Below are 23,141 nucleotides of genomic sequence, written 5' to 3'. Positions count from 1 at the left end.
CGTCGCCGTAGCGATGGCTCAGTGAGAGAGTGTCTGTTCTTCCCTGTTTCTGAACGCAACGAGCAGGAGAGGCTGGAGGCCCTGGTCCGCCGGAGAGCCGGGACCGCCGAGACAAGAGGAGGAGGGGGTGGAGGAGGAGGAGGAGGAGGAGGAGGAGGTGTTGGAGGGGAGGCTCGGGACCACCTGGATAACAGGCCCAAACGGTGGACGTGGGGAGGACCGCCTGATGGAGTAGAGGGTGAGTATGATGGGAGGTGGATGATGGAGAAAGAAGATGATTGAGAATGATTGTGATGATGTCAGTGGAGGGTTGGTTTGAGATGTAGCACAGGGGGAGAGCAAACGGGTGGATACAGCTGATGGATGGGGGCTGGGAGCGGAGAAGAAGAGAGGAGAGGTGTTTGGGGAGGAGGTCTGGAGGTCAGGGGGAGAAGGAAGAGGGGGATGGTGGGATGGGATGAAAGGGTAGGGACGACAAAGCAGAAGAGGGCGGCTGCGGAGAAAGAGCAGTTGAAACGAGGATAACGAGAGGGAGACGAGATGAAGTGATGGAGCAAAAGAAAAGAGAAGGGCAGAGGATGGAAAAGGGTGTGGAGGCTGCAATGCAGGAGCTGCTCAGCGCTTTGTCTCAACATCATCAGGGTTAGGAGAGGCTGTGTGTGTTTACACTCACCAGTGTGTGACCAGACACACTGAAGTTGTGCTTATAAACTGGTGTTAGCTTGTGGTTTGGGCTTGTAAATGTGCTACAGGTGTGTGTGTGTGTGTGCATGGGTGTTTATATGTGTGTGTCACTGCTCTGTTGTTTTATTTCCGAGATGGGAGACAGGTCTAATCCCCAGAAGAACAGGAGTTACACATCTAACCTTGAACGCAACAAGGCCACGCAGACTAAGTGCGACATGAGGCTGTTTACTGTGCCAGCATCCATCTTTCTCATTTTACGCCTCTTTCTTTTCCTGTCGTGTCACTTCCCCCTCCCCTCCTCGCCTTTTCCGAGATATTTTTGCCGTCACGTCGGGCCAGCATGAGGCCAAAAAAGCGCCACCAGCCAGGCTCGAGATCCTGTGGTGCATTCATAACGCCATCAATTATTCACAGTACCCATCAGCCTCGCCGTTCTGGCACTGACCTGGGATCAGGGTCCACCCGCAGCAGCTCGTCTGGCTCCGGCCCGGCTGACTGGCAGAGAGGCTGCTCTGGGATCTGTCGGGCCCAGCAGAACGCTCACTGCAGCAGAAACAGCAGCGTCTCATTTTACAGCTCCACTCGATTAAAGGGCAGAGACTCACCAACGACGCAAAGTGTGTGTTTCACGCTGCGTATTTTTCTCGGCTACTAAGATGGTCCACTTTGAAATCAGTGCAGTGATAATAACTGCCTTTTCTGTATCTAACAAGATGTCCAGTCCATCATGGCAGGAGTGTGGGGCTTTTCTGAACCAGGAATACATCATCACAGACTCCAAGCTTTATGCTTTGAAAGAAATATGGAGGCAATTGATCGGCCGAAAATATTTCCAGGCTATAAAACAACCAGCTGTAACAGCATGGTAATAATTCAACAGGAAGCTGATAGTCAGACATTACAAACTCATGCCCTGCAGCCAAACCTACTTTAAACTTTTTTAAAAAAGTTTCCAAACACTGCAAAAATAAGATAATACAAAATATATGATACAATCAGAGATGATTTTCCTGACCAGAGAACAAAGGGGAAAATAAAGGCATAGAACTTGATGATAAGGGATTGAGTTGTGCTTTCAAACGTTGTTTTTAGTATGAGTATGTTACTTTACAGTGTTTATTACTGTCATTCACAATAGTGTATTTGCTTCAACTGCAACAGGAACTAGTCCATATTCTGACAGACTACACTTGCAACAGGTCTTTTTGTTGATTTTAGCCTCATAACATCTCGGTCCACCAGACTGGAATATCTCAATAACAACTGGATGGATTTTACAGACATTCATGGTCCCCATTGGATGAATCCTCCTGACTCTGGTGATCCTGGTTCAGAGAGAAACGACTCCACCACTTGTTTAAAAACTGGACGACATTCATGGCGTTGAATTTGGACTGCTCACGTGAAAATTGCCTCAAATAGTTGAGCAACCAATGGAAAAAGAAATGAGAGACGTTTCAGATCTGGCTGCATACTCACGGCTTTAGAAAGTTGCAGCAATGGTTCCCTTAATCAAACGCATATCACTTACTAGACTTCCTCTGTAACCTCAGAAGTTAATTTTGAAGGAGGCATTACCCTTGTGGCTTTGGTCTACTTACTGCTTTACTGCATGATGCTTCACCCTTTTCAGCCATGTGAGGGTTGTTCCTCAGCTTGGCCTGTTCATGTTGCATCTGCGATCTTGTTTTGTCCAACCTGATGACAATTCCCAGTAAGGTTTTGATGTGACGCCTCCTGCTGGGAATCTTGTGCAGAGTGCCGTTTGTTTTTCTTCAGTTTGGTTGTTACCCGTGTGAATGAACGAGTGTGTGAGCGCGTGTAACGCTTTGCTTCTCGCTCTGCTTCACCTGCTGCCCAGGTAACCCTAAGACCCCGCCCTGCCATGCCATTGGCTCCGCTCAGCCCAATGAGCTTCCCGCTGCTTCCAGCGCCAGCCAATCCCGCAACGGTACAGACCACGTGACTCTCTGTGTGCCACGCTCATACCGCTCTCCACCACCAATCCTGCTGTCTCACCTGCAGCTGTTCCTGTGTCTGCATGTGTGTGGACGTCTTTGTGCTGTCACACCGGCTGTGATGTGCTTAATGAAGTGTGTGTCCTGTGTCTGTTGGTGATTTCACTGCAGTCTTCTTTTTTTACTCAGTATATTTTCAGTTATGTTATGTTTTTACACAGGAATGCAGCAGAGAGCTTTCTGCATAACTGTAGTTTGCACAGGTTTTAAAATCTGAACTACATATTGCACCTATCTGCGCTCCTATCGAGAACAATATCCAGCATTTGAGTTGAGCCGACACCCAAAATGGAGCTAAAACGAACAAGCAAATGGTGGAAGTACACAGATTTATTTATCTATTTATTTTTAGAGTTATTGTTCAGGTAGAAATCCAGATTCCTGTGTCCAGTCTTCTTATTTTTGATCTTATTTGCAAATATCGTGGCAGAAAATCTGCACTCGAATCTGAAGGTGTTTGCAGACTTGCAGATGCAGAAACGTGTTTCCAAATTAGGCAGAAGCACTGCAAATCAAACACATCTTGTCTACATCATTACTCAAATGAGCCGGAGGAATATACAGCCTGTGCTGCCAAAAATGAATTTAAATTCAAGCCTGAGTCTCTGCCATTTATATCAAGCAGAATTGCTGTGCTGTAGATTCACAGTCGTCTGATTAAAACACTGCAGATTCTAAATCTGATTTTTAAAATAACTTCACGTGGCCTCGGCGATGCTCCTTTAACTAGTGTGACCTTATTTAGTAACATTGATAACATCCCATACAGAAAGAAAACGACAGCAGAGTCGGTCCCACAGAGAGAAATTACATTCTCTTTCCTTGAATTTATTTCTCTTGAATGAATCCACATGAGTAAAGATATGATGTTTATTGAAACAATCAAATAATAAAGCTTCAAGACAGAAAGAAATCCCATAATAAGGAGAAGCTGGAAAATACTCTCAACGCTTTACTTAAGCAGTGCACAAACATTTAATATATTGTTTCTAATAAACTATACTGTGGTGTTTATCAGCTATCAGAACATTTAGTATATACATATTCTATATTATTAAACCTGTGTTTTTCTAAATTATGTGTTTGTACAGCAGAATCCATTTAACCATTAATTAAATCTTTATATTCTGCTTGAGTATTGAGTTGAGTGTTGCAGCTAAATCTTTCTCCGAAACAACAAAACACCAATTTGGTGAAATTCATCGTAAAAATAATGATGTAGAGAAAATCTAAAATACTTTAAATTCAGTTTTGCTGCTTTAAACAAACAAACATAAACAAATGTTTGACCTCCAACACTGACTGTGTGTGTGTGCACACTATATATGTGTTTTTCTGTGTATAAGTGTGAGTGTGTAACAGACAGAGGCAGTTTTCACCTACAGTTCACAGTTCATGTCTTCACTCACGTTCTCCTTTGTGGCTAATGAGTGTCTGGTTTGGAGCCCCTGCTTCACACACACACTCACACACTCACACTCACACACACACACACACACACACTCCCCCACCCCCACCTTCATCACAACAAAGGGCTGCTCTGCTTCCTGTCTTCCTGGCCCAGAGCCATGTTTAGCGATGCATACATATCATTCTCAGCAGGGAACCCGGTCTGTAAAACACCCAGTTACTCCTCACACACACACACACACACACACACACACACACACACACACACACACACACACACACCATGCATCATACCAGACATTCAGCCTGTAGCTATCTGTGAAACTTATTAGACCCCACCTACACACAGGCAAGAGCAATCAGATCGAAACACACTCTCACACAAACACATGGACTTATGCACACACACACACACACAGACACACACCATCCACCAGACATTTCCAATCATCCCTGTCCCATATTACAGATGCAGCTGCTGTGCTGAGCTGAGCTGAACTGCCGCTGCATTTTAGCTCAAAACCTGAGGGAAATCTCACTGAGAAATGACACGTTTTTATTCTGTTTTAAAGTAATAACTTGATCCCCAGTTTGTGCTGAAACATAAGAGAGTTGTTTTATAATATTACAGTTTAACTGCCTGCAGTGTGAATGCAGGACGGGTGCAGAGAAGTTCATCAGAGGGGAAAACGAGTTCAGACCGGGACAGGGAGAACAGATAAACATGGAACTACGAGGCTGACTCTGGCGACGTTCCCCTCGAATCAAACTATCAAACTAATCTGGTTGTTGTCAGTTGTAAAGTTCCACCATGCATGAACATATCCTGATTGGTTTCGAGGCTCATTTTCTCCTCCTCCTCTCTGAATGTCGTCGCGGTGCCTTCAGGTGCCCTGTGAAACATCTTCCTCTCAGTTTCATGGGACTGCATCATCTGCATCTCTGTGTCATTCTCCTCCATTTCATGATGAAGCAGGTTGCAGACGGTCTCAGCTCTCTGCTGCTTCACTCCTGTCTTACATCACCAAGGTTAATTCATTCAGTGGCCTGCACGGCTCATCGATCAGCAGGATTATTTTCTGTGTGAGCTGGCAGTTTTGTGTTTGTCGTGTGATGTGTGTTTGTTTTGGGATCGGGACGTTTATTGAACCTATCCGTGACATTTCCATCAGCCGCAGCAGCCTGTACTTTGATTTACAGTCATGTATGTGTCTGTGTGGCTGATTTGTGATTGTGTTTTTTTTAAATCAGTCGTTGACTTCCTGTCTCCGCCCGCCATGGATCCACCACTGAACAAACAGCTCTCCAACTCTTCAGCTGCTCTCCACTCACCAGAGAGAGGTGAGAAAGATAGTTCACACTCAGATCGTACTCATGAATGTTTTATAAAAGCTGTAGGTGCAGAATGGGTTGAAGGCCATGCTGCACAAAACCTTAACATACTCTACGTTGAATGATACTGAACCTGATACTTAATGACAGATCATTTTTGCCTCTTTACCACAAAGAGCAAAGAACTTCACTCATTTCATGCTCCGATCTTAGATCTTTTTAGGAGAATTTTAACTGTAACTAAAACTACGACTCAATGATTTTTTTAACCAAAATCAATGCAGGAAGAAGACGGTTATTTCAGCTCTGAGTAGTGCCTGCAGTGCTCCTCTCAGGCTGCATAATAAGGCTTCAACATCCTCCAGCAGAGTAAATAAGCACCTCTTCCTCTGTCATGGGTTTTGGCAGCTGGAAAGTAAGGAGACACTGTTCAGGGATATTCGCCTGCACAGGATAAGGGGACATACTGAACATAATGGATCGAATCCACCCAAAAATACAATCAGTAAATAAACATCTTTCTCTGTTTGCATTAGATGTGAAAGTAGGTGCAAAATCTCATTATTGTTGAAGTATTTTTCCCTGCTCCCCTGTACTTCACCTCCACACAAAGTCTAATTTTTCCTCTGCTGAACAGAGTATTTTTTAAATTAAAAACAGGTTGAAATAATCAAATTCCACTGGCAGATTTATTGATTTGGTTTATGCAAATATTACTTAAAGGACAAATGAACATTTTTGCACGGTATGCTGATTTTGTGCGAACAGATTTCACAGATTTCAAATACGAAAAGCATTCAATTCTAATGTGAAATGTTTCTTTGGGTTTAGGATTTCAGGAACAAGTCTGTCTCCTTCACTGACGGGAGTTCCTAATTTCTCTGTGTCAACACATCGATGTCTACATTTGTGTTTTTGTGTGGATTTTTCTCTTCCATCTGTGTGCGTGTGTGTGTCTGTGACCCATCAGTGTCTTTTGTGTCCCATCGAACAGCTTCCCCCAACAACCACAGACCGTACAGAAGTTCCTCCAACCGCAGGAGCATCGCTGGATTCCCCGAAGAGACGTCCAAAGCCAAAACACCCACGGTCAGACCTCACACTCACAGCCTCATTATGACTGAGGTGCTCACATTCCTGCAGATTCAAAACGTGTAGAACTGTAAACACAAGAGACTTTCTCCACATACAGTATATCTGTACAGTACATCTTTTAATCCCTTTTGGAAAGAGAATACCACTGCTTCAGTCAAGAACTTTGTCGGCTTCTGTAAAGAAGATAAACATATGGAAATTATTTGTTTTTATTCCTTCCACCATCTGTTTAACCAGCAAGTTTCAACGTAGATGCTGACACTCACTTAGAAATCCCAAGAGGTTTTTTTTATTGTTTCATCAGAATACAGAAGAGAAAACCAGGCTGCAGGGGATCAGGGGAAGTTATATGTTATAGCTGAGGCTCATTATTCTTCTTGTCGGCTGTTTATAACCTGCAGCTTATTTGGCTTTTCTCTTTATTTTCCGCCTCACTTTCTATTACAGGATCTTGTGAGGAAAAAACACAAAACTCCCTAAATATGTTGGAACATAAGAACTGGATTAAATCTTAACTGTAACACTTACAAATATCCAATTCCTCTTCTTACACTCAACCAAAACAGGAATATAATTCTTGCCAGGCCAGAAAGATGCAGAAGCAATGGATCAGTTTGACAAGATCTCGTTGTCGTGTCAGGTTCTTCTGCAGCTGTCAGGCCTCTCAGTGAGCAGTACTTACTTAACTGTACTGTCCTGTACACTCCTGTGTTTAAAAATTAATGTTGTAGTGAGTGAATGAGTCAGAAAGCTGCACCAAGCATCTTCAAGCATTAGTCATTCTCAGTGGTATATTCCTATATAGTGTTACAGCCTGGATCTTACACTGCAATAAATATATAAAAGAAATATATTTCTATACATTCGCCTCAACTGCTGCAGTGCCTGTCTGGTGGGCTTCCCTTCACGGACAGAGAAACCCAAGCTGAATTAGCACTTACTATGCACAACGTCTTTAACTGACCTCCTTGAACTTTGCTGCTTTAAACAGATTTAGTGCTTAATGCTGACTTCTGCACTGAAGTATTATTTTCAGTCTGATTTGCAGGGGGAGACTCCAAACACACCGGTCCGCAGTGCTTCCTTCAGGGCCAACAGTAAAGGCCCGGCCACACCGAAACGGTATGAAACACACACACACCCCCTCCGCACACACACCTACCCCTCACCTGGAAGACCTGTGACCGTGATGTGTGTGTTTCCAGGGTGAGGTCGACCAGGAGTCGCGCCCAGTCTCCCTGCTCTCCCGGACAGTACCCCCCCTCCCCGCTCAGGCAGAGAGCCACCACCCCCGGCGCCGACGACAGGGGTCACACTGAGGTCAAAGGTCACAGCACCCTGGAGAGGAAATCAACCAAATCTGAAACTTCAGAGAAGAAGATCCCCAAATCCACCAGCAGAGAACTGACCGCAGGTAAAGGCCTTTACAGCACATGAACACAACGTTTATCTGATCGCTCGTACTGCAACGCCTCCTCCCTCTCCTCACACAGAGTCTCCAGGAACACCCACAGGCAGGAGTGTTGGTGGGACGACGGATGCTGAGGAGGCGTCCAGGCTGCTGGCAGAGAGACGACGTCTGGCCCGAATACAGAAGGAGCAGGAGGAGAGACAACGGCAGGAGGAGGAGAGGTGTGTGTGTGTTCACTGGAACTGCTGGAAAATGTCAGAGATGACTATTTCCTGGTTCAAACCATCGTGTGTTCCCTCAGGCTGAGGGCTGAGGAGGAGCAGAGGAGGCAGCAGGAGGCGAGAGAGCGGCAGGAGAGAGCCGCACGGCAGGCCGAGGAGGAGAGGGTGAGGAGGGAGGAGGAGAGGAGGAACAGGGAGGAGGAGGAGAGACGACAGAAGGAGCAGAGATGGAAGGACATGCAGGATCAGCTGGACAGAGAGGTGATACAAAATTCTAAATCATTCCTCATGAGCTTTAATTTCATTTTTCACTTTTGCAACAACAAAACTCAGCTCTTAAATATTTTTAATAAAAAGCAACAAACTCACATTTGAGGAGCTGGAGCCACAAAATGTTTGGCATGTTACTTGAATTAAACAGCGAATAACTGATTTTTAATAACTCTGTGACGCCTGCAGAAACCCTGAGTGTGGTTATGGAGGGAAAAAGTGAATGATTGTGGATGTTTTTCAGAGGGAGGAGGCCTTCCTGCGAGCCCAGAAAGAAGCTGAGAGGAAGAGGCAGGAGAGAGAGCTGCTGCACATCCAGGAGGAGCAGGAGCGACTGCAGAGGAAGAAGGTGCCACAGAGATCTGATTTATAAATTACAGACCACTTCTAAATGAATCAGTGGCTGTCTCTAAGTGTCTGACATAAAGTAATAACACAGCTACTTCTAATAAATCTCACTAACCGCAGTCGGCAGATGTTCTGGAGCTTTCCTCACATCATGATCTTCATCAGCAGATTGATTTTTGCCTTGTTGTCTTGAAAAGAAACTTTCCAATCTCCAGTTTTATGACGACTGCAGGTGAAGATCATAACCTGACCAAAGCTCCAGAGAAGGCACTAAATGGAAGTTGTTTTCGATTTGTGTTTCATGTGTTTTAACAGAGAATTGAGGAGATTATGAAAAGAACAAGGAAGAGTGAGGTGGAGCCTCCATCTGTCGCCTCAGGTGAATGTTAAATACATCCTTTAATACAACTCCCACACACTTCCACACTCATGCCCTCATCTCCCTCATGGCTTCATTATCTGCACCAGCACAATTTAAATTTAGTCTTTTACTTCTGTTCTTCTTTGACTCCTTTCATGACTTGCTCTTCACCGTGTCTCCTCTTTAGTTTCACTTTTTTATGTGGGTGCAAAATATAGTTTTTTACAGCCCCTGTTGTTTTTTTAGTTTCTCCAGCACAATCAGTTTTTAAAGAAATTGAATGAGATTCGGTCTCAGCTGCAGTGTGACTCAGCAGTGTTAGACAGGCAGCGGGACAGTGCCTCCTGATGGTTATTGGCAGTAACACCAACCCTGAGAACACTGCAGCGTTTTGCTGAACTCTCTGACCTGAAGTGGCTTATTGTACCTTACTGTTTCATCAGCACAGGCCGTCTAATCCCTGCACATCAGAAAATCTGTCCAACATATTATCTAGAAAGAAACGTCTCAACAGAACAGTGAGCTCCCACGAGCTTCATATTTCCATTAACTGGAACATTAAAGCAGAAAGTTGTGTTTCATGTCTGTGTTTTTGCAGCGTCTGACACGAGAGCCTGAGGCTCCAGTCACTTTGGAGGAAGACATCCCGACTCCCTGCTGAAGCCCCCATCATCATGCTGGGACCCCTGGAGAATAAGAGCTGCGTGGACGAGCTGTCTGACGGAGTCCAGTCCATGGACGTCAGGTGAGACGTCTTTGTTTGTCTCTCTCAGACTCTGTTAACTGTCCACATGACTCTCAGAAGTCCTCATCCGTCCATGACTCTGGTAACGCTGCAGAACTTCACGCTCAGTTTCAGATTGATTTTTTTAAAATATAACATTGACAGGTTCTTTTTCATACTGCTTGTGTGTCGGTTCTCTTTGGTTTTAGTTTCTGTGCCAAGTTTTGTCTGCACTGAGGTGACTCTCCACATACCAATCAGCCTTTCTGGCTTCTTCTTTCCAGTTTTTACATCTCATTGTCATCCCGTGTTAACTCTGCTCATCCAAACAGCCACTATTTTATATAAAGTGCCTCAAATGAAGGAAGAAAGACTTATTGCTGCAACTAATGATCATTTTGATTCATTTTCTGATCATTTTCTTGATTTATTGATCATTTGTTTGGTCTAACAGAAGCTAAAAATGCTCCTTATAGTTTCCTAACACCAAAACTGATGCTTTCAAATAGTTTTTTATCTGATCAGTGGTCCAAAACCCCTAAATTCACTGGTTTAGCTGATTATTAAAGTAATCGATTACTTATTATTCCAGCCCTGGGTCAAGTACAGAGGCTGCTTTCTTCCAGATCTGACTCTACAAGTTCTGATTTAACACTGCAGCTGTGTTTTGAAAAGTGCTAATCAATATAAATATTGTGTCTCTGTCATCGTTGTTCTTTAAGTTCTCCATCTGTCTCCATCAGTCCAGTGTCCAGGGAGGAGCAGGCGAGCGCTCAGGAGTTTTCGCCCGTCACCGAGGGAACGGACGGCTGCCCTCTGGAGCACCTGATGGACCTGGACGCCCCGGGCCCAGGACAGCAGAGACAGGGCGCGGAGACGCCCCCCTACCCGAAGCTGCAGGCCGGCAGCGGGGTCGGAGACCTCAACAAGAACCTGCTGATCCAAGCGTACAGCGCCGCCTCTGAGTCCACCCAGCTCATCCACAGCGTCGGGCCGAGCAAACTGGACGTCCAGTAGCCAGGTAGAGAACAGTACCCATCAGAGCAGTTGCATTGTGGGAATTGTAGGATGCAGTATTTTCCAAGCGTGACCCATATGGAAGTTATCTCAACTTCTGCTGCTTCAGTTTTTACATTTCTTTCTTTGTTTTGACCCACAATTTTATGAAAGTACAATACTAAATAGATGGAGTTCCCCTTCATTTGAAGCTGCCATTTTGAAAAGGTTCAAGGTTGCAAGGTGCAGTTTTCTGCTGCCTTAACAGAAAATGTACGAACAAATATTCAGATAGTTTCAATCAGAATAGAATTTAACAACATATAACCTCCTGTAAAACCACAACAGCACTAAAACAGACAAAATATAACACCTGGAAAAAACTGAAATATCAAAACTGAAGTTATTTATTATTATTTATATTAATCTTAAAATAAATAAAAGTGCTTTGTTTTCTTTGTCTCTTCCAGGACCTTTTCCAGGAGCTGGCAGGTTCAGTAGAAACAGGAACCAGGAGAAACAGACCAAGAGACCATCACCTCCGTCTGCAACTACAACTACAACTACAACTACAACAATCATCATTTCCACAAGGAACAACAGCTGAACACCTGATTTCTCACCTGTATTACCAAACCACACACACGCATTACTGTTACGCTTCTGGCCACATTTTCAGGCAGCGCAAATGGGCAATTTTGACTCGTAGAAACACAACAGAGTTTGGCAAAATCATGCAAATAATGTGAAGCATATTTATGATAGTAAAATCAGTCATTTGTCATATGAAGGGGTGAAGTTTAGGGAGGTGAAATGACTGTAAATGTAAGTTCATAGTCAGGTTTATTTATCTAAAACTTTGAGGATTGACGCAGCTAAAATCTGCAGTTTAATCCACTCTCATTCATCCATCGATTCATTTACAGATTACACACGTGAATTCATTTAAGACGTCTGTTGAAGCCAATATTGCTCAGCTGCACTGCCACCAAATATCACTCGAGCATCATCCGCTTTAATCTCTCACCCCTGCTTTTGTAAAACTCTGTAAATAGGTGTGACTGGGCGGTGGAGTCCGTCGTCGTAGGGACAGGGAGCGGCTCTGTAGCAGTTTATCTGGAGGGAGGCTGTAAAACGGACGCTGTCGTGTGAATCCTGTGTAGCATCTTCAGTGAGGACTAGCTAGTCGAGCTGTTTTATGGCCGTGGTCGTAGCTTTGTACTCCAACAGTGTGTGGGAGTTTCTCTCTTTCTCGTCAGTGTTTCTGATGGTTACTGTGTGTTTATCTCACCGCTGACCTGCTCTTCTGCCGACAGCGACTCCCACTTCTGTAAAACCCAGTCTGCTGTAGATTTCCTGTCATCCTGATGCTGGAGAAAACCACCGACTGATATTATAACCCCCTGCTGTCGCCCCGTTAAACACGTAGAGCCTATAGCTTTGGTTTCTCTGCTGCTCGTCACTTAATTGATGGACGTTTTGTGGACCAGCAACAATCCACAGCAAGGATTTGACGCAAACATAGGGGGGTAAAGGGTACAAAAAAAATACAAAATGTCCTGTATTTTTATCTGCAGGTCAGGAAAATATTGACACAGTGTGTTGTGTGTTTGTCTGGCACTGACTGTAACCACGCAAGCTGCAGTTTATAGTGTGCACTTAACAGTAGTTGTGTGTTTCACTGCTCTGAAGACGCTTACATCTCCACCTCAGCTCATTCTCCCCCGACTAAAATATACCTCACCGATTCAGAACAGACTCTGGTGTTAAACAGCGTCACCACCTCGCAGCTCATCACCTCTGAGGCCTTAAACCTCTGTGCAGTCAGCGTCCCGTCCTCTGTGCTTCACCCATCCAGCATGTGCACTTTTTGCCATTTAAAGGCCCTTTTCCACTAAAATACCCGGGAAGCAGTTACGTGAAAGCAAGGTTGGATTACAGTCCTGGGGCCACAGACACCTCAGGGGCCCCAGAACTGATCCCTGGGTGATCAGGGCCATAGCCAGGATTTTAGAAACACTGACGTAAAAAGTCTACATTCCCCCAGCAGAACCACATCCACCTTAGTGCAACCACCAACCAAACTCTGAGCATTTTTTTGAGTATTTAAGAAAAATCACCTTTTATTCATCCAGTTAAAGATGTTTGCAGATTTTTTTCTGCCTCCATTACAATTCAGTGCTGGGTATGTTATTCTGGTGGAGAATACTTGACGAGTCACTAACCAAACTCCCTTCATATTTCTGAGTATTTAAGAAAAATTGGCTTTTATTTATTCGGCTGTACTTTTGCTTTCCCTACAGCACAGTCTGGTGCCAGCTATATTATTCTGGTGAAGAATTCTCAGTGAGCCACCAACCAAACTGTGTGCAATTGTTTGAGTATTTAAGGAAAAAACACATTCTACTTATTCAGCTTTTCATTTATATTATTGTGTATTTGATTTCCCCACATTAGTCTTGCCCCTGGTTTGTCAGTGTGGTGCAAAATACTAAAATCCTTCCGTTTTTAAAATTCATTTACTGAGCTTTTTGGCCAAAAACAGTCAAATAATTTAAGAATCAGCCTTAAAAATACAACATGTGCAGTATGTGTGTAATTGTTGAATGTAAACCTTCTTTATTCCATTATAAACCTTCACATTTTCCAGAAATAATACTGAGGACTCAACGATAACATTAGTTTTAATTTTTACTCCAAAGAAAGATGGTGGTGGTGGTGAGAGTGTGATCTTTGTCACTGGGATGTTTTTAGAGGAGCGAGGAATCAACATTGGGTCCAGGTGCAAATAGAGTTTCCTGTTGTGGAAAAGGGGTTTTCCCCGTCACTGCTGCAACCCTCAGCGCTTTGTTTGTTTTTTTTTTTTTTAACGTTTTCACGCTCCTGTCGGCTTCCAGATTCTGCTGAAACTCATTAGAAGAGGGTCTCCTGGGTCCCCCTGTATATGACGTAAAAATAAAGGACATAATGTTTATCCTAATATTACTTAAACTCTGTGACACTGCAGCTTGGTGGAATATATCATTGTAGATGTGGTGCATGGAAAACTGCTGAAAAAGAACAATAAACTTCATCAAGCCATTTGTGTCAGTGAGCTGGATAAATAAACAAATGTATAATAATGAGAAACAGACACCTCTGGTGACAAACTGAAGTGAGATGAAAGATTCAGAGTCTGTATGAGATGTTTAGTCTTTGACATTCATAACAAGTGATGTATGAAATGACAAATCTAGTGTAGGGCTTAATGCAGCCACTTTTATTTCTCATTATATCTCACTGTGTATTGACTTTATGCTGCACTGAAATTAAAACTGATCTGCAAAAACTGGAGTGAGTTTTTACCTGTCTGATCCTGGAGATAATAAAATGTGCTATTAAGACCAGAACACAACTTCCTGTTTAGCCCTCCAACCTTCAAAATAAAACATTCGACGAGCCAACACCTGGATGGTAAAAGCAAGATATTATCATCAAAAAAATAAAACAGAAGAAAAAAGAAAAGTACACCATCTACAATTTAGACTCCTTCTTGAGCTTTAGAATTAATATTTTTTATAAAATTCAACACTAGAAATAATACACATTCCCTTTTCTACTAGGAAAACAAAAAGAAAACGAATGACAATAAAAACACGAATAGTAAGTTAAAAAAAAAATTGAGTTGCATCATAATTTTAACTTACTAAACACTCAAAATTTTCAAGGCCTATAAGCTCAACATAAGAAAACTAATTAATGCTTCATGTCACATCATTGTTCACAGAGCTGCAGAATGAGTACTTGAGACTATGTCAGACTTCACATTAGTTGAGTACTATTGTTGATGATGAAAAGTTACAACACAAAAACTGTACAGATGCTCTAAATTAAATTAAAATATTATGGTAGAATTTTTCATATTCTTATAATAATGAGCACTTTTACTTTAGTAATTCAAGCATGTTGCTGATTATACTTGCGCATTCTTATTTTATGCTATTAATACTTTTCATTTGTTGTAAGAGAGCACAGTCTGTACATAAATATTTGTATAAACAGTCTGTTTGATTTGTTGTGGATTTAGACACGCGGTGCTTTTATTGTGAAAAGACCGTGGCGGAAGCGCTTCTCTCGCTGTGTTTGGCGGTTTGTGCAACGCAGCGAAGTTAATGTCCACACAGCCATTTTCTGACTTCAGTGGGAAATACGACGCGTTTAGCTAGGGTTAGGTTATATTTGTTAATACATGGCGTTATATTCTATCATTACGAACCGTTATATTTAGGTGTTTTTGTGTGTTTGTGCTCGCTTTAGCTAACGTTAGCTAACGTTAGCCGCGGTAGCCCGGCGTGTGTTGTGGACGAGGGTGAGTCAACTGCGTAACGTTAGCTTAGCTTTAATAGCAAACAGGAGATTACCAGTGAAGTGTTGTTGTTTTTGCTTTAAGCAAAAAGTGTCTGGAACTGTCTTTTTCCTTGTATTTATAATTAATGTCTCAATTTATTATCTTTTTATAAACTGACACATCCATTCATAAACCCATTTGCTGCTGCCCATCCAGGTCATGTTTAATGATTAATTAATGATAGTGTTGTTATACACAGTGGACCGGTGCTGATTTCAATTTAAAAGAAATGCACTTGGCCTTATTATTACTACTGGTGTGTGTGAATCATATATAATATATTATAATCGTATTAAATGTGGTGTTAAAATGTCTGTAACAGTCTTGAATCTAACTTTGCAAACCCTGTCAGAAACAAGACTTGTTGTCATTCTTTAAAAACAAACGGTATTCTGCTTTGATTGTTCAGATACATGAATACACTAATACACTAGATACATTAATTAAAACAGGCTTAAAGAAATAACACAGAAATATTAGGGTGAATAGAAGTGACACTTCTCTTGTTATTTTATCGTCATTCTCTGTAAGAAGGACGTTTCTCCTTGATAATAAGTGTCTGCTCTCTGGCCTGGTATATTTTCCCAGCTGTGTTAATCTTAATAAAAACTTCTCCTCTTTTTGAAGGTTGACAAAATGTCGAGACCACGGTCACGATCTCCACGCTACAGGTAAATACGTAGCCGTTATTTCTTGTATTTAAACTCAGAAATGATGATTTGCGGTCGTTCACTTTGATTTTTTCCTTTTGAGTAATGTGATGTGATCTGCTGTTTCAGGAGGTTCCCATGGGAGGAACCAGACTTTGATCCTTATAAAGTCATTGCAGAACTGGATGGGAATCCGCCGGACAGGAGTCGCCACCTCAGGGAGGATCCTGAAGAACACTGGGACTACTTCAGGGAAGACGTGTACCCAGAAGGCCGGAGAAGATCCCCCCCTTTCCCAGATGACCGTCAGTTTGGGCATCAGCGTCACCCAGACGAAGAGGAGTTTTACCGCAGGAGGCCGTCACCTCATTATGAGGCGGGGGGCTATGATGACCGGAGGCTCTCCCCACCGCCAAACGAAGGAGGAGAGGGAGACAGGCGCAGAGGAGGGTTTAGAGAACACTTCCAGAGCTTTGAAAACAAAGGGAGGTTGCCTCACTCCCCCATGAGGTTGGCGAGGGAAAGATTGCACACAGACCACCAACAGAGAGAAGCCCGGGATGGGCTGGAGGAGAGAGGAGCAGGGCAGAGGGCGAGGGAGGTTCAGAGGCGTCAGTCCCGGTGGGAGGATAGACGACCAAAGAGTGGGAGCAGGTAGGGAAAGAGGAAGGAGGAGCGCACAGGGTCCCAACAGAGGCAGACGGAGGGAGGATCAAGAGAGGAACCCCCACTTTAAAAGGCAAAGAAGAGAAATGGATGACACCGATCACCTTGGGTAAATTTTAAGCAAAATGCTTTGCAGCACTATCGCAGGGAAAAAGGAGACGAAGAATTCAGAAGATTCTCATCTTTCTTTTTTCATAGAGCAAAATCCCTCACTGTCTGTCATCACTCCTTAATTTTCATCATACAAAACACTAATCTAACAAACACTGCATGGCTTAAAGTTTTCTTTCCTTGCAAGCTCCTCTGGCACTTTAACATTTCTGCATGCCGTATGTTGTACGTTCTCTAGTTGTTAATGCAAATGGCAGCTGTAATGGCACAGGATAGTTACTTTTAAATCCAAATACTCGATGATTTAGACTGAGAGATAAATTCAAAGCTAATCTCAGGAGTAAGTGTAAAACGCAGATGTGAAGATGCGACGGTTCCATGTTTGGTTGTTGAACCATGTTACCTGCTCTTATGCTGTCACAGGTACAGGAATGAGGAGGACTTTGAGGAACAGCGTTACTCAGTTGACTCACCCAGAGATGGGTTCGGAGGAGACAATCAGGGGAGCCTCCCCCACGGAGACGCTCGGCGCTTGAGACCACTCATCATTGAACACGATCACGGTATCGCAGAGAGCAGAGAGCTGCCACAGTGGGAACAGTTTGGCGATCACAGAGATATTGACCCTGACTTTGATCGGCAGAGGAGTCCCCGTCCGCTGGGCTCCTCGCAGGAGCGTTTCAGGACGTCAGACAGCAGGTTGGATGATCGGGAGGACGTGAGAGGACGCCATTTTAAAGATAACTGGAGAGACTCCAGCTTTCTTGAAACAAGGAGGAGCCCTATGCCGCACGATAGACCAAATCCAATGAGATATGGTAATCGAGATGGTCCTGTGAACCACAAGGGGAGGGGCGGTCCTCGCCCTGGGAGAGGGAGGTTGAATCATGGACAGGGTGGAAGGACCGGACCGCCCAGGAATCCAGCACACTTACAGAAGCCCTCCCAGGAATACCAAGATCTTCCTCATGAAGAACAAAGACCGGGTTACCGACCATTCAGGGACGATTGTTATGAGGATCCCATCGAAGGGGAGTCTAACTGGGCAGGAGAGGACAGACTTCAACAGTGGGAACACGACAGGTCCAGAAGTCTGGACCGACACCTACCCAGGGGCGACTTGGACCCTAAAATGCCACGTTCGAGGGAGCGCGGATGGAACGATCTGAAAAGCAATAACATGAGCGCTGCAAAGGAGGAAACGTTAACCATCAAAGTAGACATGAGCCGACCCGTTAACCAAAACAGGTAGAGTATGTTTTAATCACATTATCAAGGGTGAGTGGTGAAAGTTCACACTTCTCTTTCTGAGCTGCTGCTGGAAGAAGAAAGAAACAACCTAATAGAAAATGGAGACTTTGCTGAAAGACTGATAATCACTGGAGACAAAATATATTTCCACCGAACAGGATTTGGTTGATCCAGACACTGTGAGATCCTCGGGTGTAAGGCCAACTATGTGCTTTTATTTCACCTAATCAAGATGCCTCGCAGGAAATATGAAGTTGCCTACACGTCAAAATGTGTGGATCGACTAACACCAGAAAGAAACACACAGTGCACAGTGAAGACTCCAGGAGAAGCTCATATATCCGAAGCTGAGTGTTGGGAGCGTTTCTGGAAAACAAGCCTTCATCACCTTTTCAAATAAAGAAGATTCCCTCAGAAGCAAAGTGTTCCTTCATAAAAATCAGCTCTAGTTGCATCTGATTCTACAGAAATGAGAGAAGTCACTTGGCACTTGATGCTTGTGTGGAAGAATTAAGTGGAAATAAAATGCACTGATGAAATGGAAGAACCTGGTATTCACTCATGGATCAGGAAAAGCAGAGCAACTCCAGGTGACTGAATCCACCTGTTCACATCTGCTCTGGGTTCTTGAACCTGGTCAAATGGAGCGGTTATGGAGAACAAGACTGGACAGCCTGAAAGATCGTTGGTAGGAGACAACTGCACGTCTTTACTGGTCAAGTGTGTTGGGAAGCTGAAAGGGAAAATAGCATGGGCAGGATTTTAACCACAGGCCAGCGAGTACACACCCCAGGACGGACAGATGCAGCCTTCACTCACAGGGATCTTAGAGGAATAAGACTGAAGTCTCGCTCAGGAGTGTAGAGGAGTGCGCTGCAGAAATGGATGAGTCACTGTGAAACCAGAAACACCTGGAAGAGTAAACATACGACCTGAACCTGTTACTCTAGTTTTCTCACCTAAAAGCCACTGTGAAAACACACACCCTCCAAACACCACGTGTTGTAGGAGCACGCTGCAGTACGTCATCACTCGGTAATGTGGCGTTCCTCCTTTGGGAGCCACTTTGACAGAAAATGGAAAACCATCTTCGTTTGATTTGCAGGTGAGCAACATCATTACCCCACACAGCTCCCTATGTACGCCGCCTCTGGTTGAGCTGATTTTCACTGTTGCTGCCGACTCATCAGACGCAAACCTCAGCGTCTGAAAAGCTGCATCACGAGGCGTTAAACCGAACTACACTGAAACTTGTGCAGGAAATGTCTGTTCACTGCTCTTGCCTCAGAGGGGAAGTTGGCAGAGCCAGACGGTTTTCTGTGAAAACATGTGAGGTCAGATAAATTTAAGGAAGTCTGAGTTCCCCACGAGGAAGACAGTGGTTTGGAGATGAGAGCTGTTGTTTCTCATGTTGCAGCAGGGTTTTGGTGATTTAAAAGAACCTGATTGGTTATGGGTGAAGTGGGAGGAACATGTCAGCCGAAGTCAAGAAATATACCAGCATCATTTTCCACCCATGTGTGGAGGAGCAGGGAGTATCTGTGTTTAACTTATTGAACCACTGAAACATGCCTCTGGAATGTTTGAGCGTTTGTATTTTGGAAAAGAGAATCCAAAGCATGCTCACTCCGGGAATGCTGAGACCAACAGGAACAGCTGAGGGGTCTCATCCTTGTCCTGTGTACCACAGGGACTTGAAGACGGAAAAAAATGAGCTGCAGCTCATTTATGAGAAAGAATAAAACCTGTGAATCACAGTTACTCACCAAAGTGGCAGGTAAAGAAGACAAACATGCCAAACATTAATTCATGGAAGCTGTTTAAAAGAAGAAAATGAAGCCTTAAATCAACTAAAAACAAAGGAGAAAATCAAAGCATCAACATCATCAGTGGTTTTAAATGGAGCGTTTGCAGCCTCGTCAGCGCTGCCTTAATAAGGAATCAAAACCATGAGGGTGCTTATCTCCACTGTGAAGTGAAGTGAAGCCATAAACATAAACATCAGTGCTGAAAAATGGAGAAATCAGAGCAACATTTGTGATGTTAAAAGGAGAAACCAAAGAGAGATTGAAGTCGTTTACACAGACGCATTCAAGCTGATAAATGGAGGATTTTCAGCTTCACCTGTACTGTCAAAAAGAGAAATGCGAACATAAACAACATCAGTTCTGTTGAAAGGAGAATTTGCATCCATAGACAAAAACATGGAGAAGTTACATCTGTTTAAAGGGGGAATGTGAAGCCAGGAAGATAATCATTAATGCTGAGAAACTGAAGCATCCTCAGCACCATCAAAGAGAAACAAGGATGTCATGAACAGTGAAAGAAAGCTCCACAAGGAACAAGTGAAGTGTTGAAGAACCTGTTGGGCAACTTTGAAAAACAGCAGAGGTCATAAAACATGACTGGAGTCTTGTTTCTACTTCATGAGAATCAGCGGTTCACATATCTGATGAGCTGAAACTAAAGAAGAGACGAGAAAAGAAGTGTGAACTTTCACCCTGCCTCAAAAAGAGGGTTATCCTGGTCTCCTCCGGCTTTCACTTAAAGCCTCTATAAATATCCATTAAAAGATGAATTTGCATGATTCTGTGCACTTTAGAGGTTGAACATCCCTCTTTTTAGTCAGGATATAGGATGTAGTCACTGTAATGTCGGTTGTGGAAGACATGACAGGTAAGTGTGTGGTAAGGTAAAGCTGTTGTATTTGTCTTGATGTGATGGACACAGAAAGTTCAATACAAAACTTGAGGGGAACCAAATTTGCCTCATGCCTGTTTCTAACCTTCCTCCTCCTCCTCCTCCTCCTCCTCCTCCTCCTCCTCCTCCTCCTGCAGCCCGTTGTGTTACTCCTCAGACAGGCAGCTCTCTTTAGACCTGGTCAACGTGGGTCGTCAGCGTCTGGACTTCCTGCCCATGCTGGAGCACTCGGGGACGTACCGGGAGACGGCAGTGCACACTGGGACTTTTGCCCAGGAGATCATCACACTGGTGCACCACGTCAAAGGTCAGCACAGGATACACATCATACATCTGTTATGTAGTGATTTAAATTCAGTTATTAACTGTCCTTATTTTTATCCAAACTAATCTCTGGGTTTTCTGGAGAAGGTCTCCCTCTTATTATTTTAGATTTGTAATATATTATGTACCACCAGCAGCAAAGCACACACACAAAATATCAGAATAATAACTGGTTTCTTGCGTCTTGTTTGTGTGTGCAGAGCAGTACTTCAGAGACGATGGGGTCACCCTGAATGAGCGTTTCTCAGCTCCACAGAAAGGCGGCTTCTCTGAAGAGGAGACAGAGGAGCTGACGTTGGACGAGAGGTTCAGTTCAAACCGGTGCGTCTCAGTGTCAGACAGGCATAATCTATTGGAGAAGAAATTAAACATGTGATATTGGAAACTGAAGTTTTCCTTAAACCTTTTTCCTGGTTTTTAATTTTCTCCTCTGCAGAGGCTTCAGCTTAAATTTGAACTCGCTGCTTGATGACGACGAGCCTCTGTTCTCCAGACTGGGACCCCTGCAGGTAAATAAACTTATTTCTCTAATACCACCGTGGTATTTAAATCTGTTTTTGATTCGTTTTATTCATCGTATTGATGATGTGACCACAGGGTTTGAGCCAGCAGCCGGTGCGAGGCCCAGGAGACCTGAGGCACGACCTGGAGAGGAGGCGGCAGGAGAGACTGGAGGGGGTGAAGGTCACAATACCAGGGAGCAGTATGACACAGCGCCCCCTTGGACCAATCAGGTGAGACTACACCTTTCTTTTCTTCCTCCCCTGTGTGGAAATGTGTGCCGTGACATTGACGTGTTGATGTTTGTGTCAGCGAGTCGGGGTTAGAGTACAGCGACAAGGACGAGATGGCTCAGATGGAGGACGAAGGATTCTCGTCTTGGCCAGAGGAGCAGAGCAGGAGACGGGACGGCGGCATGGTGAGTCGGGTTACAGTGGAGTTTCACCTGTGACCTTTTAGTCATGTGATCCAGCTGGTGGAGATTATAGAGTCATCAAAATGACTCTCAAGCCTTTTTCTCACCTGGTTCTGCAGGTGCCGAGGAGAGGAGCTCCGTACAGACCGAACACAGGCTCCCAGCGCAGGAACAATCGGTTCGGTAACCGGGGTGGACCAATGAGGCGACAGAACCACCGCAACAACCCTGCAGGTAACTGAACACCCCTGCACACTAATACCACAACCAGCAGTAATCACAGAAAAATGTGAGATTCAAAAAAGGCGATACAAAGCAGAGGGAGTTGTCTCCTTCCAGGGTAAAACATCTTTTTATTTTGACAGCGTTCAGAAAAACTACTTTGTACGTCCCCAAATCTACAAAGCTCAACGTGGTGTAGACTTATTTATCTGCCCAGGTCTAAGATGGCATCGAAGGGAACACATTCTGCTAAAATATTCAGTAACTGTTTCTGTTACTTTCCTCCTAAAACAACAGAAATTTGATGATTATAAACAATAATCTAGACATATCATCTACCATTTAGCTGAAAGTGTTGTTGAGAGTTTCTCTGATACTTCCAGCCCAGCTCTTTCTCAGTTTTTCCCTCTGTGGCTCTCTGTTCCCACCATCTTGGCAGCGACTGGCCAAACCAGCGAGGCGAACAGTTCAGTCCTGATTTGCAGCTACTATCTCAGACTCTCTGTGACACATTTAGTCAGATTTACTCTGCGTTGAACTCTCTTTGCTCTGGTTGCGTAACAGCCCTGCAGGCCTACTGCTGCTTCTCCTGGCAGCTTCATTTTGAGTCTTTGAGGTTGTCGGGTAGTGGAACGTTCCCTTTGCTCTTTGACCGCCTGACACGTTACCGTTTTAAAGAGGGTTTCCCCCGCCCTCGCCTTCCCGCTGATCAGCTTCTAACCACACCTGAGCTCGTCCAATCCCGTCCTCTCGCCTCCTCCTCCTCCGTTCACACTGCTCAAATCCTCTTCTATTGTTAATGTTTATGCTTTCTGCACCGGCCCACATGTTGGCTGTGACCTGAATGTCTCTGACCTCCTCTCTCTCTGTCTTTATCTCTGCTATTCGTAGGTCCTAACTGGTGATTGGACAATGGGAAGGTATTTCATTTGGATGTTGCTGAAAAAAAACAAAAAACAGCCAATTAAAGGAAACATTTCGTCCTTTGTCTTGGGCCGAATTGTGCCCGTGTTGATTCTGATCAACAGCACAATGTAGACA

General features: G+C 44.0%; 2 protein-coding genes across 2 annotated transcripts in view; both read left to right on the top strand.

Annotated features, from left to right (window-relative positions):
- The window catches only part of map7d2b (MAP7 domain containing 2b), a 23,736-nt gene extending 9,530 nt beyond the window's left edge, over positions 1–14,206 (top strand). Inside the window, 15 exon segments of the mRNA XM_018679129.2 lie at positions 67–238; positions 2,549–2,638; positions 5,367–5,456; positions 6,418–6,536; positions 7,591–7,664; positions 7,748–7,956; positions 8,036–8,174; positions 8,255–8,435; positions 8,689–8,793; positions 9,108–9,171; positions 9,341–9,354; positions 9,752–9,805; positions 9,807–9,898; positions 10,600–10,898; positions 11,344–14,206. Coding sequence (XP_018534645.1) covers positions 67–238; positions 2,549–2,638; positions 5,367–5,456; positions 6,418–6,536; positions 7,591–7,664; positions 7,748–7,956; positions 8,036–8,174; positions 8,255–8,435; positions 8,689–8,793; positions 9,108–9,171; positions 9,341–9,354; positions 9,752–9,805; positions 9,807–9,898; positions 10,600–10,894 — 1,698 coding nt within the window. The 3' untranslated portion in view covers positions 10,895–10,898; positions 11,344–14,206.
- On the top strand, positions 13,580–23,141 carry zgc:112982 (uncharacterized protein LOC503771 homolog). The gene is given in 12 exon segments (XM_018679214.2): positions 13,580–13,591; positions 15,888–15,931; positions 16,040–16,456; positions 16,458–16,685; positions 17,111–17,935; positions 20,776–20,945; positions 21,163–21,283; positions 21,399–21,471; positions 21,560–21,696; positions 21,776–21,881; positions 21,998–22,112; positions 22,992–23,141. Coding segments are annotated over 12 exon segments (2,262 nt in total). The 3' UTR covers positions 23,006–23,141.

Source organism: Lates calcarifer, linkage group LG24 (genome assembly GCF_001640805.2).
Source record: "Lates calcarifer isolate ASB-BC8 linkage group LG24, TLL_Latcal_v3, whole genome shotgun sequence".
NCBI classification, from domain to species: domain Eukaryota; kingdom Metazoa; phylum Chordata; class Actinopteri; family Centropomidae; genus Lates; species Lates calcarifer.
Note: the sequence above shows the minus strand (reverse complement) of the source record. Positions and strands in the feature narration are given on the sequence as shown.